The sequence below is a fragment of the Cavia porcellus genome, unplaced genomic scaffold, assembly GCF_034190915.1.
Source record: "Cavia porcellus strain 051 isolate PalLab524CR breed Dunkin Hartley unplaced genomic scaffold, mCavPor4.1 scaffold_20, whole genome shotgun sequence".
Taxonomy (NCBI): domain Eukaryota; kingdom Metazoa; phylum Chordata; class Mammalia; order Rodentia; family Caviidae; genus Cavia; species Cavia porcellus.
In genome coordinates, this window is record NW_026947503.1 from 33583615 (window position 1) to 33598386 (window position 14772).

General features: G+C 45.1%; 1 protein-coding gene across 2 annotated transcripts in view; it reads left to right on the forward strand.

Annotated features, from left to right (window-relative positions):
• Positions 1-14772, forward strand: part of Myo5b (myosin VB) — a 359763-nt gene that overhangs the window by 319438 nt on the left and 25553 nt on the right. Inside the window, exons 28-30 of one of the 2 annotated variants that reach the window (XM_063231700.1) lie at positions 5404-5643; positions 6478-6578; positions 12542-12619. In XM_063231700.1, coding sequence (XP_063087770.1) covers positions 5404-5643; positions 6478-6578; positions 12542-12619 — 419 coding nt within the window. The remainder of the gene's footprint in view (positions 1-5403; positions 5644-6477; positions 6579-12541; positions 12620-14772) is intronic. The other variant, XM_063231701.1, reaches the window with a different exon arrangement.

The window sequence follows — 14772 nt, forward strand, 5'->3', positions numbered from 1 at the left end:
CAAAGGGGTTGGGTTATGGCAGCTGTGAAGCTGAGCCAGGGAACAGTGCCAGAAAGGAAAGGATTAGATGTGACATGCAAGGACATGCCTCCGAGCTCCACCAGGCACACCCAGAAGTATATGAATCACCACAGCAGCCTCAAACTAATCAAGTTGACACAATTAAGCTTTACTACCACATCATTTATATAGCTGATATAGTGAACTTCATATTTTGGTTCTTTTCACTTAACCTAACAAGCATTTTTCTTCCTAATCGCATGATTTTTCATGGTTCATTAAAATTGGATAACATGATTATAACAATTTTCTTAAACACTTTAACTGCCAAACGTATTAATTGCTCTGTTGTACTGTGATAAGTGCTAGTGTGATAAAACCAGACTTTTGGTTTGCTTTTTGAAGACAGACCTGGGTCATCCATAACTATTCCATTAAAACTTCAGAATTTTAGGAAATTAAATTGTATCATTTACCATTAAGGCCATGTTTGTGAGATGGAGCTGGTTGAGTAGCTTTAGCTTATTTATGGAACATGGATCAGTTTTTTTTTTTTAAGAGGAAAAAGAGAAAAACACAAAACAAAACAAAGCAGTGTAAGGTTACATATAATACAGAACTACAAAAAAAAGCATAACAGTAAGAAATCACCTGTTAATAGATTACATATTATCATCTTGGAAATAGTTGCTCAAATCACAGTATCAAAGAATACAAAGTAGACATTCAAACAGAGAGACTACAAACAGCTGTGTTCAATGATCCAAAAACATTAATATAGTCAGCTATTCAACATCCCTATACACACTTGCTGTTATATCCGTTAGAGCTCTTTTTTCCCCTTCCTCTCTTTTTACAACAAAATTTACACATTTTAGATTTTATTACTCCTTAGTTCTTATTACTTTTTTGGGGGGGGAGAATAAAGTCAAATATGGCAGAACAAAGCTGTCAGTGAAAACCAAGGATAGACTTAGCACATGATGTAGAACAGAGTATACGGTTATTAACAATAGTTATCAACGTTGTCTCTTGTTTCCTTAAAAAGATTTGTCTATCTCATTAGATATTATAAAGTTGGACAAAACAGTAGAGAACAAGACCAATAAAACTTAGACATTGTAAACATTACAGGACTTCCAAAGGAGACAATAGTCAAACCAGAATGGGCATCTTAGTGAATCTTACTGCCTTCAAAGTAGTTGCCTATACCCTCGGACCTGATACTATCCCACAGAATGGAACAGAGTCTAATCAGTCAAAACAAGATCGTGGGAGCATTACAGGACTTCAAAACAAGTTAATAGGAAATCGAAAAGAGTTACTATTATATATCCTAATTTTTTAAATTTTTCCCTTAATTAAAATAAACATAAGAAATAACTAAATAATTTTTTTAAAGAATAATAGTTACCATAGTGTCTGTCTTTTTCCTTGAGATATTTGGATAAAACTTCATATACTATAGCTTCAAATATTTCCATATCAAGAAGCCCGGAATAAAGCCTTTCTAATTAATAAGTGAAAATTTTATAAGGCTTCAAGGCCACATAATGGGGAATCATGATTGCCACATATTTTCATATATTTGAATCATTACTTACATTAGGGAAACTATTCGGTATTCATACATGCGAGATTGATTTATTTCACTTATGAGTATGGTCTCAAGCTGCGCCCATTTATTGATAAATATCTCAATGTGATCCTTCTTTATAGCTGAATAATATTCCATTGTATAGAAATACCACAACTTTTTTATCCATTCCTCAGTTGATGGACACTTGGGTTGTTTCCAAGATCTGGCGATTACAAATTGTGCTGCTATAAACATAGGTGCACATAAATCACTGTGGTATGATGCTTTCAGTTCTTCTGGGAATATGCCTAGAAGTGGAATAGCTGGAATAAATGGGATTTCCAATCCCAACTTTTTGAGAAACCTCCAGACAGACCTCCACAAAGGCTGTACCAGTCTACACTCCCACCAACAGTGCAGGAGAGTTCCTTTTTCCCCACATCCTCTCCAGCATTTGTTGTTGTTGGTTTTCTTGATCCTGGCCATTCTTTCAGGAGTGAGATGGAATCTCAGTGTGGTTTTAATTTGCATTTCTCTGATGACCAATGATGATGAGCATGTTTTCATATATTTATTTGCCATTTGCATTTCTTCATCTGAGAATTGCGTATTCATCTCAGATGCCCATTTTTGGATTGGATCTTTGAATTTTGGGGGTCTGAGTTTTTTTAATTCTTTATATGTTTTAGACAAGAGTCCCTTGTCTGAGAGAGAGTTCACTAAAATCTTTTCCCAGTTTGTGGGTTTTCTTTTCACTATGCTGGAGATTTCTTTTGACATGCAGAAACTTTTTAATAAGATGTGGTCCCAGTTATTGATTCTGGGAAGTGTTTCCCATGCGGTTTGAGTCCTGTTCATGAATTCTCTACCTACTCCTATGTCTCCAAGGTTTCTACCCACTTTGTCTTCCAATAGATTTAGTGTTTCTGTTTTAATATTCAGATCTTTGACCCATTTAGATTTTAATTTAGTACATGGTGATAGACATGGGTCTAGCTTTAGTTTTCGGCAAATGGAGAGCCAGTTTTTCCAGCACCATTTATTAAAGAGACTGTCGTTCTTCCAGTGAACCTGCTTGGCTCCTTTATCAAAGATAAGGTGGTTGAGTGTGTTTGTAGTTGTGGTTGTATCTTCTAATCTATTCCATTGATCTTCGCCTCTGTTTTGATTCCAATACCAAGAACATGGATCAGTTTTACTGGTTTAAAATATTACAGAGGTGCTACCAGGGCAGTGTTGAGTGTATGTCCCAGTGTATCAGTCGGGTACAGTAGCATGCTGCTGCTTGGGAGGGTGAGGCAGAAGAACTGCAGGTCCAGGACCAACTTAGCAATACCCGCTCCTCCACCAGACAAAAACTGAAACGCACTTATGCCTTAGTTGAAATTGTGCGAGTTCCCAAGTTAACACTCTTCCCATGTGAAATATGGCCTGCTTTGCAGTGGGCCCTTTTGTAAGGTGTTCTCCAGAGATGCATTACAGTGAAGGGAAATAATAGATGCCAGAACCCTCTGCGGAAGTATCCATCCAATCTACCCACTTGATTTAGAGGCTCAGGAACACGCCACAGGCTATCCAGAGAAGGGACACTTCAACTCCCAGGTCCAAAAGAAAGAAGGAAGGTAAAGGGGAAGCAAAGAAAGGAAAGAATAAAGCAGGAGGGAAAGCAGGAGTGCGAGGTGATAGCACACCACGCCTGACCGGCTCTCGGCCATGCTCTGCGTCCTTTTCCTGAGTTATTCAGCCCTTCTCCCCCCTCACATACCCTCTCAAAGCTGAGCCTTCACCCTATTCTTACTGATCTCTCTCTAGCCACCTCTACTCAGACCCCTAGACCCATAATTCTCACTTCTCATGTGCCCTCAGGATCACAGTCAGATGCATCTGAACTGTGGAGCCCTTCTTGGGCTTACTGGACTTGATAAATGACATTCACATGGCCCAGGCATCCTCTTTTTACTTCCTACACCCGGTCACCAAGTTCTGAAAGTTGTAGCTCCTGACTGAGGCACATCTATGTCCCACTCTGGTCCTTGCCACAGCCTGTGCCACCTTGCTCTTCTGCCCTGAGTCCAGCTCCTTCCCTCGTTTTTCACAGCCCTCTCCTTTCCTGTCCTACACTACTTTGCATGTCCTCAGCAAGACCTGGCCTCCTCCTTTTGTTGGGATTTTTATGCATGAAAATCTCACCTGGCTAACTGCTGCTGGTCTTTAGTTGTCAGATTTAATGTCCCCAGTCATCTCCTCCAGGGAGCCTGCTCTTATCTCTAAGGCTCAGTTGATGGAGACCTTCTGTGACTCCTGGTTCACAGCGTATTCCCAACTGCAGGGCAGTGATCTGTACCTTAGTGTAATCATAGGCTCTAAGCAGGTACTGCGTCCCTAGTGCTGAGCCATATTATCCAACAAAAGGGAAGGATAAAACAGTGGAACTGCACTGTCCTCCAAGGAAATGGCATGACATTGGGGTGCGTCAAAAACGTCTTTCACAGTCTTAGCCCACTCTCTGCCTGAACCAGTGCACAATAAATTCCATGCCATATTGCCTTTAAAACAAAAAGTCTTTCACCTAAATACTATCCAGTTCCACTTATGAGCACCTAGATGAGTAAGTCAAACACACAGAGTGGATAGATAGGCCGGGGATATAACTCAAAAGGCACAGTGCCTGCCTGGCAAGCACAAGGTCACAAGTTCGATTCCCAGCACCAAAAAAAATATGGATAGATGGTGGTTGCTTGGGGCCCGTGGAGTGGAGATGGGGAGTTTGTTTTTTAATAGGAACAGTTTCTGTTGGGGAAGGTGAAGGAGTTCTAGAGATTGATTTAGGGACTGGTTGCACCACAGTGTGATTGTGCTTCACAATATAGAACTATATAGTTAAAAATAGTTGAGATGGTAAATTCTGTGTATTTTTTTAACCACATGAAAGCCCATGTTTCCTTTTATGGCAACATTTGGCTGGGTAGAAAGATGTGGAACTGGTAAGCCAGGTGGGTAGCACAGGAGAGGTGTTGGTTAAGGTAGACCCTATCCAGAGACAGTTGAAGACTAGACTAGACCCTTCTCAGGTGTGCCCTTGATGGGAATCTGTGACCAACAGCTGGAGCTTCCCTCAGGCTGGCCCTCTTTGTCTTGGAACAAGATTTAAGTCTTGAATGGGAACTTGTAATGGCTGTAACCCAGGCACCTAGCCTACAGCTACTGTCCCGGGACCCATCTGGCTAATCAGAACAGGAAGAAACTTTATCCACCATCTGCTTTTATTCCCTCAAGCCATACCTGTGCTGAGGCTGAGGTCAGGGTTGCGCAGAATATACCTTGAGCCATGCATAATAAGGACCTAGGCTCCTGCTCCAAGCCCACTGTAACTCCACCGTGTGATGCTGAGTCTCCTGAGCTTAGTAAGTAGACTCACCATAGGCTTGATGAGTTCATCAATAATCATTGAAGATTAGTCACCTTGACCCAGAGCCCTCTTCACATCTGCAGAATCACTGTCTTCATGCATGGCTCTAAATATCCTCGAGAATCTTTACATGTATGTTGAAGTGGTAAAAAAAAGACCCTGGTCAGAAGGTGGGAGTCCCAGCCCCTTGCCCAGGCTCAGCCTTTAAACTTTCTGTCAGCCTTTCCCTCACTGGACTCTGTTTTCTAATTCAGAAAATAGAGATTCTACAAAGTGGTCCTGGTTCTGTTATCCTGTGGTTCTGCAACAAACATGCAAGCAATGCCTACTTAACACATTTTTAGCCATGTTGAGTTGATTAAGACAGGCAAGAAGACCATCTGAGGATGTAAAAGGGTTGTCAACTGTCTTCCAGAGGCAAGAGCTGGAATCGGAGAATAAGAAGCTGAAAAATGATCTAAATGAGCTGAGGAAAGCTGTAGCTGATCAGGCCACACAGAACAATTCTCCTCACAGTTCCCCAGACAGTTACAGCCTCCTACTGAACCAGCTCAAGCTGGCCAATGAGGAGCTCGAGGTCCGCAAGGAGGAGGTGCTCATCCTCAGGACCCAGATTGTGAACGCTGACCAGCACCGACTTGCTGACAAAAACACGGTAACAAGATGGCTGCTATGGTTGGGTTTGTTTGGGGGACACTGGGTAATAATCTTTTGTTCTTTTAGGTATTTTACCCACAATGGTTTTAAACCTGAAAGAGCAGAATCTGTTTTACCGAGTCTCCTCTAGCTGCAACAAAAGGGATTTGCTGCCCTTTGACCATGATCGTTACTGAGAAATGGAGCTAGAAGTTTCTAGAATCTTCTCAATGTGCTCTGTCCAGAAGGAACAAGACAAAGAATTAGATATATAGCCTGAGGCAACTGTGTTCTTTTACTTCATGCCTCTTGCTGCTTGTTTCTAAAGTGGAGAAAAATGTTCTGTCTCAGCCCTCCCATGGAAGTATGTCTCGATTACTGTTTGTTCCTAAGGCTCTCACCTTCTGGGACAGATTATTTGAGGAGCAGTAGAGGACAGAAGCCATGTGGGTCCCTCCATTGGCTCTATAATTTGGGTCACTTCTGGGTATGGTCTCTGAGGTAGCTTTGACATGGGGTAAAGAGATGGTAGCGAAGATCGAGGATTCAACCCTGAGCCAGAATTTAATCGTGTCCTCTGAGCAGGTGTACTCTCTTCCCAAGGACACTGTTCATGCCATCTCCTCCACTGCTTGCACTTAGCTTTTCCCAGCCAGGCCTTGCCATTCTGTGTCCCTTCTAAAGTGATCTTTTGAAATCACATTTCCACTTGTGTTTAACTGCAGTTATCTGAGTCTTTCTAGGTCTTTGTTCCAAAACGTATCTTCATACTTCTGTTTATATATGAAGGCATTTCATATATAAAGTTGTTTATAGCCAGAGATTGTTTATTTTTTCATCTGGGGCCTTTTAGGAGCCGAACATTAGTGCTAGAACAAGCTGGCCTAACAGTGAAAAGCACGTGGATCAAGAAGATGCCATTGAGGCCTATCACGGGGTCTGCCAGACAAACAGGTAAGGCTCATCTCTGTAAGTTGTACTTGGAGAAGGTGCTGGGAGGAGGATCCTCAGGTCCTGGCTATGTGCTCAGCATCAGGGAATTATTTATTAAAGTAGGCTCCATTAGCCCCAAGCCCTTGGGAAGCCTGCCATTAGCTTCAGCAGGACTGGAGCAACACATCTCGCGCCACTAGATATGTTAGGAACACAGGTTTTCCATGGAGGATGACAGGAGGCAGGGAATGCAGGGAATTCAGAAAGACTGGCCAAGTAATGGAGAGGGCACTCAAGTCATGGTGGGGGCTATCCCGTCTCACTTAAAACAGATTGAACTCAAGCTAGGTCCTCCCAAAGATGAATGGAAGGGTTTTCCCACTACCCTTTTAGCCAGAATGAGATTTCCTTGGATTATAGTTAACCAGAAATGTCTGCCTCTTCAATATTGAGCTAACCATTGGAAGGCAGAAGAGTGTGATTGCTTGAGGGAAGCAAGGGGGCAGGAGGTGTCAGTGAACAGAAGGGATGGTGTGGCAGAGGCTAGTTCTGATTGTGGGCTTAGAGTCCACTTGCCTACTCACTGTGACTACTGCATAAGTGTTTAGTGCCTCAAGTACCTCATCTGTGAATTGGGGACAATGATAGCAGTGTGGCTTTTGTGGGTATTAGAAAGACTAGGTAAGTTAGTCTAAGTAAAGCACTTAGAACGTGTGTTAAACATGTAGTGAATGTTGCTGCCTTTGTTTTTGTCTTGGTTACTGTTCTCTCCTTGCTGAGACAAAATACCTGACAACCAAAATTAGGGAAGAAAAGATTTATTTAGCTTACAGTTTTTGGAGGTTTCAGTCCATAACCAGCTGGCTGCAAGGCAGGGTGGCATGTCACTGGGGCAACACTTCAAGGGAGAGCCAGAGCAGGACAGCCATAACAAAAGGGAGAAACAAGCCTCTTCTCCTCCCTTACATAGAACCGCAGGTGACCCCTCCCAGCTTCAGGACACCTGTAGCTCTTACAAAACCTCCTCCCCCTCCTTTGCACAGGATGAGATATTCACAAATATAAGAACCCTGGTTCCCTGATGAGTCTTAGTTAAACTTCTAAATTTCTCAACTCGACACAATGTATCAACCATAACCGGTTTTTCTTGTCCTCTGGGAGCACCTATAAAATTGTAGCTTTACCCTGGCTTCCCTCCTCTCTCATCTCAACTGATTTCCTTGGCTGTTATCACTGAACATTTGTTCAGAATTTGCTGAAAACAGGAAGCACTTCCAGAAAATGTCAGTAGGTGACACTCTAAGCACAACCTGAAGTTTCTTCAGGAATATTAGTGTTACTAAGAACTTAGTGCTTTGATTCTCAGATCTTCTAACACAGTCCCTCTTTCTGCAGACAAGGAAACTGAGGCCCAGAGGGTTGAGCAGCTCAGGCACTCATCTGGCCTTTACTGAGTCCAGGTAGCATCCAGCAATTGTGGCTGCTGGGCTGAGACTGTTTGCAAATACCAAAGTAGGTCGTCAGAAGGGACCTTAGGAGGAAATGAAATGTACTTCAAGAGAAGTAATTCTTTCTCTAAAGGATGGAGAGGAGAGATGAAGGTGACTCCCTCTTTGGTAAAACTGGAGTGAAGATCTAGTCATGTGAAATTATCTTGAGTTGAAGATAAGGAGTGAGAGGAGTGTCAGGGGTCAGTCACAGACTAGGTTTTCCCAGCGGCTAATTATTCCCCTGGGTTTGTCATCTTTATGACAATAATGATGCCGGTGATAAAAATATTATTTATTATATCTGAAAATAATTCCATTCCCAGCATATAATAACCAGCTAGAGCCTATGAGCCTGAGTTGAGAAAAGGCTGCTGTCAGGAGGAGGAGGAGGGAGAGGAGGAGACCTGGAACCTGTGCCCCCAATGCCCACCTCACCAGGTGCTGTTAGACGTGACTATGCCAGGCTTGTGTCTTCCAGGTTGGCTTCAGACTCAGCTTTGAGGGAATGTTATAATTACAGTGAACCCCAGCACTGAATGAAGAGGGCACTTCTGCAGGCCGGCTGGGAGGGTCCCACAGTGGCTCTAAGGTACCCAGCCAGCAAGGTGTCCTGGTGTTGAGATGGAGGTTTACTCTTCCCTGCAACTGTCTTGCAATGGAACATTTTTGCAGTTTGCATATAAATTGTATCTATGCATGTGTGATTGAGGGAGGGGAGTTAAGCTGGGACCCTTAGGATTTGATAGTATCTATCCTGTCCCCCCATTCAGACACTGACTGTTACTTACTTTTTGGGAGAGATTCCAGGCACATACACCACTATCCCTGTCGCAGTCCTGCTAAACATCCACAGCCCCAAGTTTCTCTCACAGACTATTCTCATAATGTGTAAAGTTCCATTCTGGGCTTCACACGGGTCTTTCCCCTGGATTGGGGTGAGCAGCAGTAGTGAGGCTGTTTCCACGGCCACTGGCTTTCTCATGCTTCCAGCTCCGGAACTCAGCGGCTGTTTTATATGCAAGAAAGCTAAGGGAAAGAGGTTGAGAAAACCACACTGGCTGCTGGAAGTCTGTCGTCTTCTCCTGGCTGCCTGGGTTGGGAGAGCAGTTGCTAATGTTCTGTGTCACCGGAGGTCGTCAGGTTTGAAATGGTGGGAGTCGAGTCTGGCTGCAAGATAGATCTGACCCCTGCCACTTCCCTCCAAGCCCGTCTAACGGTGTAAAACTCTAAACTTAGTTCGATGGTGTCTTCAAGACTTTTCCTCATATCCCAGGAACCCCCTTGGAGCCCCTTTCCCCGGGCAGTCTCAGGAAACAACAGGAGGCCCTTGGCACCAAGAATGGTTTTGTTGTCATCTAAGCTGGGGTAGGGACTTCTGGAGTTGCACACCCCTACTCTGCTGCTCTACCCTAGTCTGCTCTTTCTAGGACAGTGTAGACCATGTTTGCTGAGGCAGAGGTGTCTGTTGTCTCCTTGAGATAGACTTGCAGTCGATTTGACTCATTCAGCCTTGAGCCTCCTGGGCTGCAGGATATCTTGCTGAGAGCTGCTGGGATGAGAAAAGAGCCTGATCCTGCCGGCCCCCTCCTTAAAACACTTCCCTTTAACCGCTCCTGTCCAGAAACTGAGCTTTCATCTATGTGGTATATCTCTCGCCGCATTAGACCTAAATCAGTGGCATAGCTACAGCCTGCTATCATTCGGTGCATAAACCATGCCTGTCCACATACCGTCCATCTGGTGTGGCCAGGCCTGTTGCCTTAGGTGCTTTGGTGTTCCTTGTGTTTGGAGTACCCTCTCCTACTTCTCTGTGATCTCTGAGACCCAGTGTGCTTCAGGTACTTGCCAGGAGGAAGCCCACAGTGAATTAAAGAAATACAAGCACCCAAAGCACTTTGGGTCTTTCTAGAAGCAGAGAGCTGACCATTTCTGATCAAGCAGGGTCCATGTCTTTTTCTGTCTGCAAAGAGACAGTACCTTAGCCCTGGCAGAGGGGTGATAGTTGGATCCTGTTTTCTAAGATGCCCACAGGGGGAAAGTAAATATTTGGCATCTGACCTTTATAGCTAATAATTTAAAATGTAGAAAGACCTTTAATATCACCCAGTGGTCAGTGCGTGACCACTTTGAGCTGACTATGAAGAAACAGGCTGAGGAAGTGCAGGTGAGGAGGCCAGGCCAGGCCTTGATGGAATTACAGGGGAGGCCTGTGTTCCCACACTGCCCCAGTCAGAGACTGCTTAGTGCTTAGTGCTTAGTGCTTATTCAGTGTCTATGTGGCCGCTTTGGAAATAGGGATCAGCACAGTGGCCTGTGCACAGGATGTTCTCTATGAATATTTGTTGGTTTATTAATTGACAATAAGCATTAAAAAAAATCTTGTGATCTGTGTAGGGTTTTCCTTTTCTGACCAACAGTTAGTGCTTCCTGTCTGGCTCTGCTGTCCTGAAAGGCATGAGTGTAGGATAGCGAGAGCCACTTCTGGGGACTTGATTATCTTTCATCTAGCAGCAAGGGTCTCTGCCACGTTGGTTTGCTGAGTTTTTTGTTTCCTTGTATGCTGGATTTCCTGAACACTATGGGGCACCTAGAACTCTTCCTATCTCTGTCCACAATATCTGGCACATTCTAGAGTTCAGAAATCTGAGTTCTCCTGAAGCTGGTAATGAGGGGAGCATGGCTGACTTCCTCGAGGCATATCACAGCATCACACATGTGCTGCCCTCGAGTGTGGTTGTGATGATGGGAACTGTAGAAGTGAGATGACTCTGGGAGACCCAGCAACCCCTCAGAATCTCTGAAGGGCCTGCTGGCAACATGAGGCCAGGGAGCTTCCGGCAAGGTCAGGAGATACTTGGGGCCCGTACCAGGTGCCGCTATCTCTCCACTGTGGAAAGGAGATGGCTGGACTTAGAGGATCCTTGTATTCATCCCACTGTGCCCTGTGGCATACCGCTCAGGACCCTCCTTTGGGGTAAAGCACTATTCAAACAAGGTCCTTGCTAAATACAAGCATTAACAGCTAAGAAGGGAGGCGCTTCCTCTTAACACAGCCGTAGGTCACTTTTAGATTTTCTGGGAAAAATGAAACTGAACAGTTAAGTCTTAACCATGAACAGAAAAGGTAGACTATTACCAAAGGCTATATCTGGGGAAGCTCTAGGCATTTTCAGAGCAGAAGTCTTAGGTAGGATGACCTTGTTGACTGTAGGTCCCTCATTGTTCAAACACAGGAAGATACTCTTGACAGAAAGGGGCTGGCCCAGGGAACAGAAGCCATAGCAAGGCCCTGGAAGTGGCCTCTCTGGCATCTACCCTCTTCCTTTAGAGCTTAAGAGAAAGCCCAGTATGTGATTATGACAAGCTCTGCTCAATAAGCAGCTCATATGAGCACCTCAAGGTCTGAGAACCACCTCGAAGCTTAGCTCTGGGGGACCTGTAATCGTAACTTCACTCCCTGGACATCACATAAAAGCCAGTGGGGAAAGGTAGTGACTCACCTGGGCCAGAAACCTTCCTGAGGATGAATATCTTGCCACCTGGGAATCTGAAAGGGGCCACTGGTCATCAGGCAGCATGGTTGCAGCTACTACTGCATTATTCATGGGCAGAGTGATAATGGGGACAGCAGTGCCTTCCTTGTCCACCACTACCCAGTCTACCCACCTTTAAGATTGTTCCCAGGCCTGTGTGAAGTGGGGAGGTGCATTTGACATCCCTGCCCTCCCAGAGCTGCACAACCTGGAGACAGCAACAGTGCACAGGCACAAGGTCTCTGCTTTCACAAGTTAGTGAAGTGGAGAATGTACGGATTGCCATAGTCAGGAGGACAAATCATTCTGTCATCATCTTGTGTCTGTGTTTTAGCTATTTCTTTACCCAAGACTCTAGGAGAGTAAGGGTTAAGCTTAGGTAATACCTTTGTGCCCTTAAGGTGTGACACAAAGAAGTACACTGAAAAGCATGTGAAACTTGCACTCCTTTCTCACCCTGGCTAAGTTGATGTCTGCTGCTGTGCAGTGGGCGCGTCCTCCCTTGCAGTGAGAGCCTACTCACCCCTGTAGCTTTCCGCACACTCATCAGGTTCTGTCTTCCCAGGCCTGTTTCCATCTTTTCCTCCTCAGGAGGCAGCATGCTGGGTGTGAGGTGTGGAAATTCTGCCGTGTCTTTCCCTAGTGATCGGAGAAGGTGCAGCCTTTTACTCTCTCCATGACAGTGTGTCCCCAGGGACCTGTGATTGTTAGTGAGTCTCAGATGAGGCCACATGGACCTGCTTGCCAGACAGAAACTGAAACCTGGGAATCTTGGAAGAGATGCAGTCTGTAGGCACCTAAAGTGTGGGAGCTGGAGAGGAAGACAGGTGATGGGGAGCTTCTCCTTGCCTTTTTCCAGTTTCCAGCCCTTTGCTAGAATTGCCTCATATTTCTGGGCTCTCTACCTGCCTGACTCTCTCCTCTACACTGGACACCCTGTTTTTCTATCCTTTATTTCTAGCCAGACTGAGGATTGGGGATATTTGAATGAAGATGGAGAACTCGGCTTGGCCTACCAAGGCCTAAAAGAAGTGGCCAGGTCAATTCACTCCCATTTCCCTGTGTCTGCTTCTCCTGTGTGCTGCTCACGTCTATGCTCCTCTGTTTTGGCTGGATGGGTGCAAAGGCACAGGGCACAGTAAACATGGGCCACTGGCTGGTAGTCCCTGGAGTTGCCTGTCAGTTTGTGCTCAGGCTGTGTGAATGGCTTAGGGGAGGCTGCCTGTCTGGGTCAAGGTGATAGCACTGGGTGACCCAGGAGAACCTTAGAAACCACATGATCCAACTTCCTGATTCTCTAGACGAAGGAACAGAAAAGAGGGGGAGCTTGCATGATGGCAGGCACATCACTGTTAAGATCAGTACTGGGAAGATTTACTTCCAGGGGCTCCCAGGTCTGTGTTGCTTCCATGTTCTGCAGGATCAGCCAAAAACATGGTCCCGGCATGGCTCTCAGCTCTGTGCCAAATGCAGGGTTCCTTTAAACTTGACATTAGCCCAGAGGTTGGTCCTTGTGTTAAAGTTCCCCAGAGCTGACAAAGCCAAGTACCAAGCACAATGTGGTATCTGACTTTCACGGGCAAGAGTACTGAGCATAGAGGGCTTGAGGGACTTGCTGGTTAAGCAGAAGATCTAGTATTTGATTCCAGGCCCTGAACTGTTACTTATCAACCTTCGGCAGTGGTTAAAGGAACACAACATGATGATCTCCATGTTTGTTGCTTTCAGGGGCTACGCCCTAGCTTTTTTGAGCTTCCCAACAAGGGATGGGGTGATGCTAGTTAGGTTTGTTTCCCAGAAAAAGACAGGCTCAGAAAGGAGGCATGAATGTCATCAGAGGCTCCCTCAGCAAGGCAGTGACTGAGTGGAACAGGCGCTGGCACCCTTCACTCATGTTCACTCTTCAGAGAAGAGCAGGCTCTCTTCCTACTGCTGCTGACAATGTGGTAGAGGCTCTGTCCCCGCAGTGAGACGGGGGTATCATGTCTGCAGCCTTTCTCTGGGTTCATTTGTGGCCCGTAGCCTGTGAGGAAGGCAACATTGGGGGTACAGGAAGGCACTGAATCAGAATAGGACCTGCTGCACAGAATTGTTATAAGGAAAGTGATTAATAAAGACAAAACTCTTTGTACATGTCTCTGTGGCAAGCAGAAAAAACATTAGATAGCTGCTACTTATGTTCCTAAGGTGATTATTATTCAGAAGGATCACATCACTGCCCACTCAAGTCTCTTTTATTGAAAGAGGGACCTGTGTGTCAAACTAGGTTATTCCTCATGTGTCTCTCTGTCAGTAGCTCAATCATAGTATGATGAGTACGTAAATGAGTGTGTTAATAAAATAGCATATAAGACTGTTGTGCATTGGGAAACCTAACTTATCCTTTGCCCAGGTTACGGCCTGAGGCCTCTGTCAGCTTTATCCTTCTCCCTTGCATGTTGAGGAGGTTATCCTGCTGCTAGAACAAAGCTTGCACCAAGGCCTCACACCAAGCCCTGGGCTGAATCCACCACAGCCCACTTAGAGAGCGATGTAGTCACAAACAGGAAACACACAGCACAGGTCATGAGGTTCATCCTTGGAAAGTGTGTCTAGAACTTGTGTGTTCCTGTCCTTCTGTAAATTTACAACACTCTGGTGATTACTTTTAGCATACTGTAGCCAATATTGATATCATCTAAATGTTGTGTCATCTAAAATGCTCATGTAATTATAAAACTGTCCCCCACAGCCCTGAAGTTATTGTTTTCATTGGTAGTAGAGCTGTGCTGAATGAGCGAGGTCCTTGATCATATCCTCATTCATGTGTCACTTGGTTGAGGAGCAGCTGGGAGCCAGCATTGTATTCGTCCTGCTTTAGAGCAGCCAGGGGCTCCAACAGCTGTACCCTGGGTGCTGCCCACGTCTTGACTCTATGCCTAGCTCTGGTCATAGTCTTTACTCTGTCTCCGGGAATGATTAGGACATGTCATCCCATGGATAACATGAGAAAGCTTTTTACAGTCCCTTTCATCCAGCAACCCCTACCTTTCTCTCATGTCAAGTTGGCTGTCTGATTGTGAAAGCTGAGCAAAGACAGCATGTTACCATGTTAGTTCAGCTCCCCAAAATGAGGCTTCTGCTGCATCTCCCCAAAGTGTAGGAGTCCTGACATTTGACCTTTTAGATTTAGTCTCTAAACCTTCACCCTAC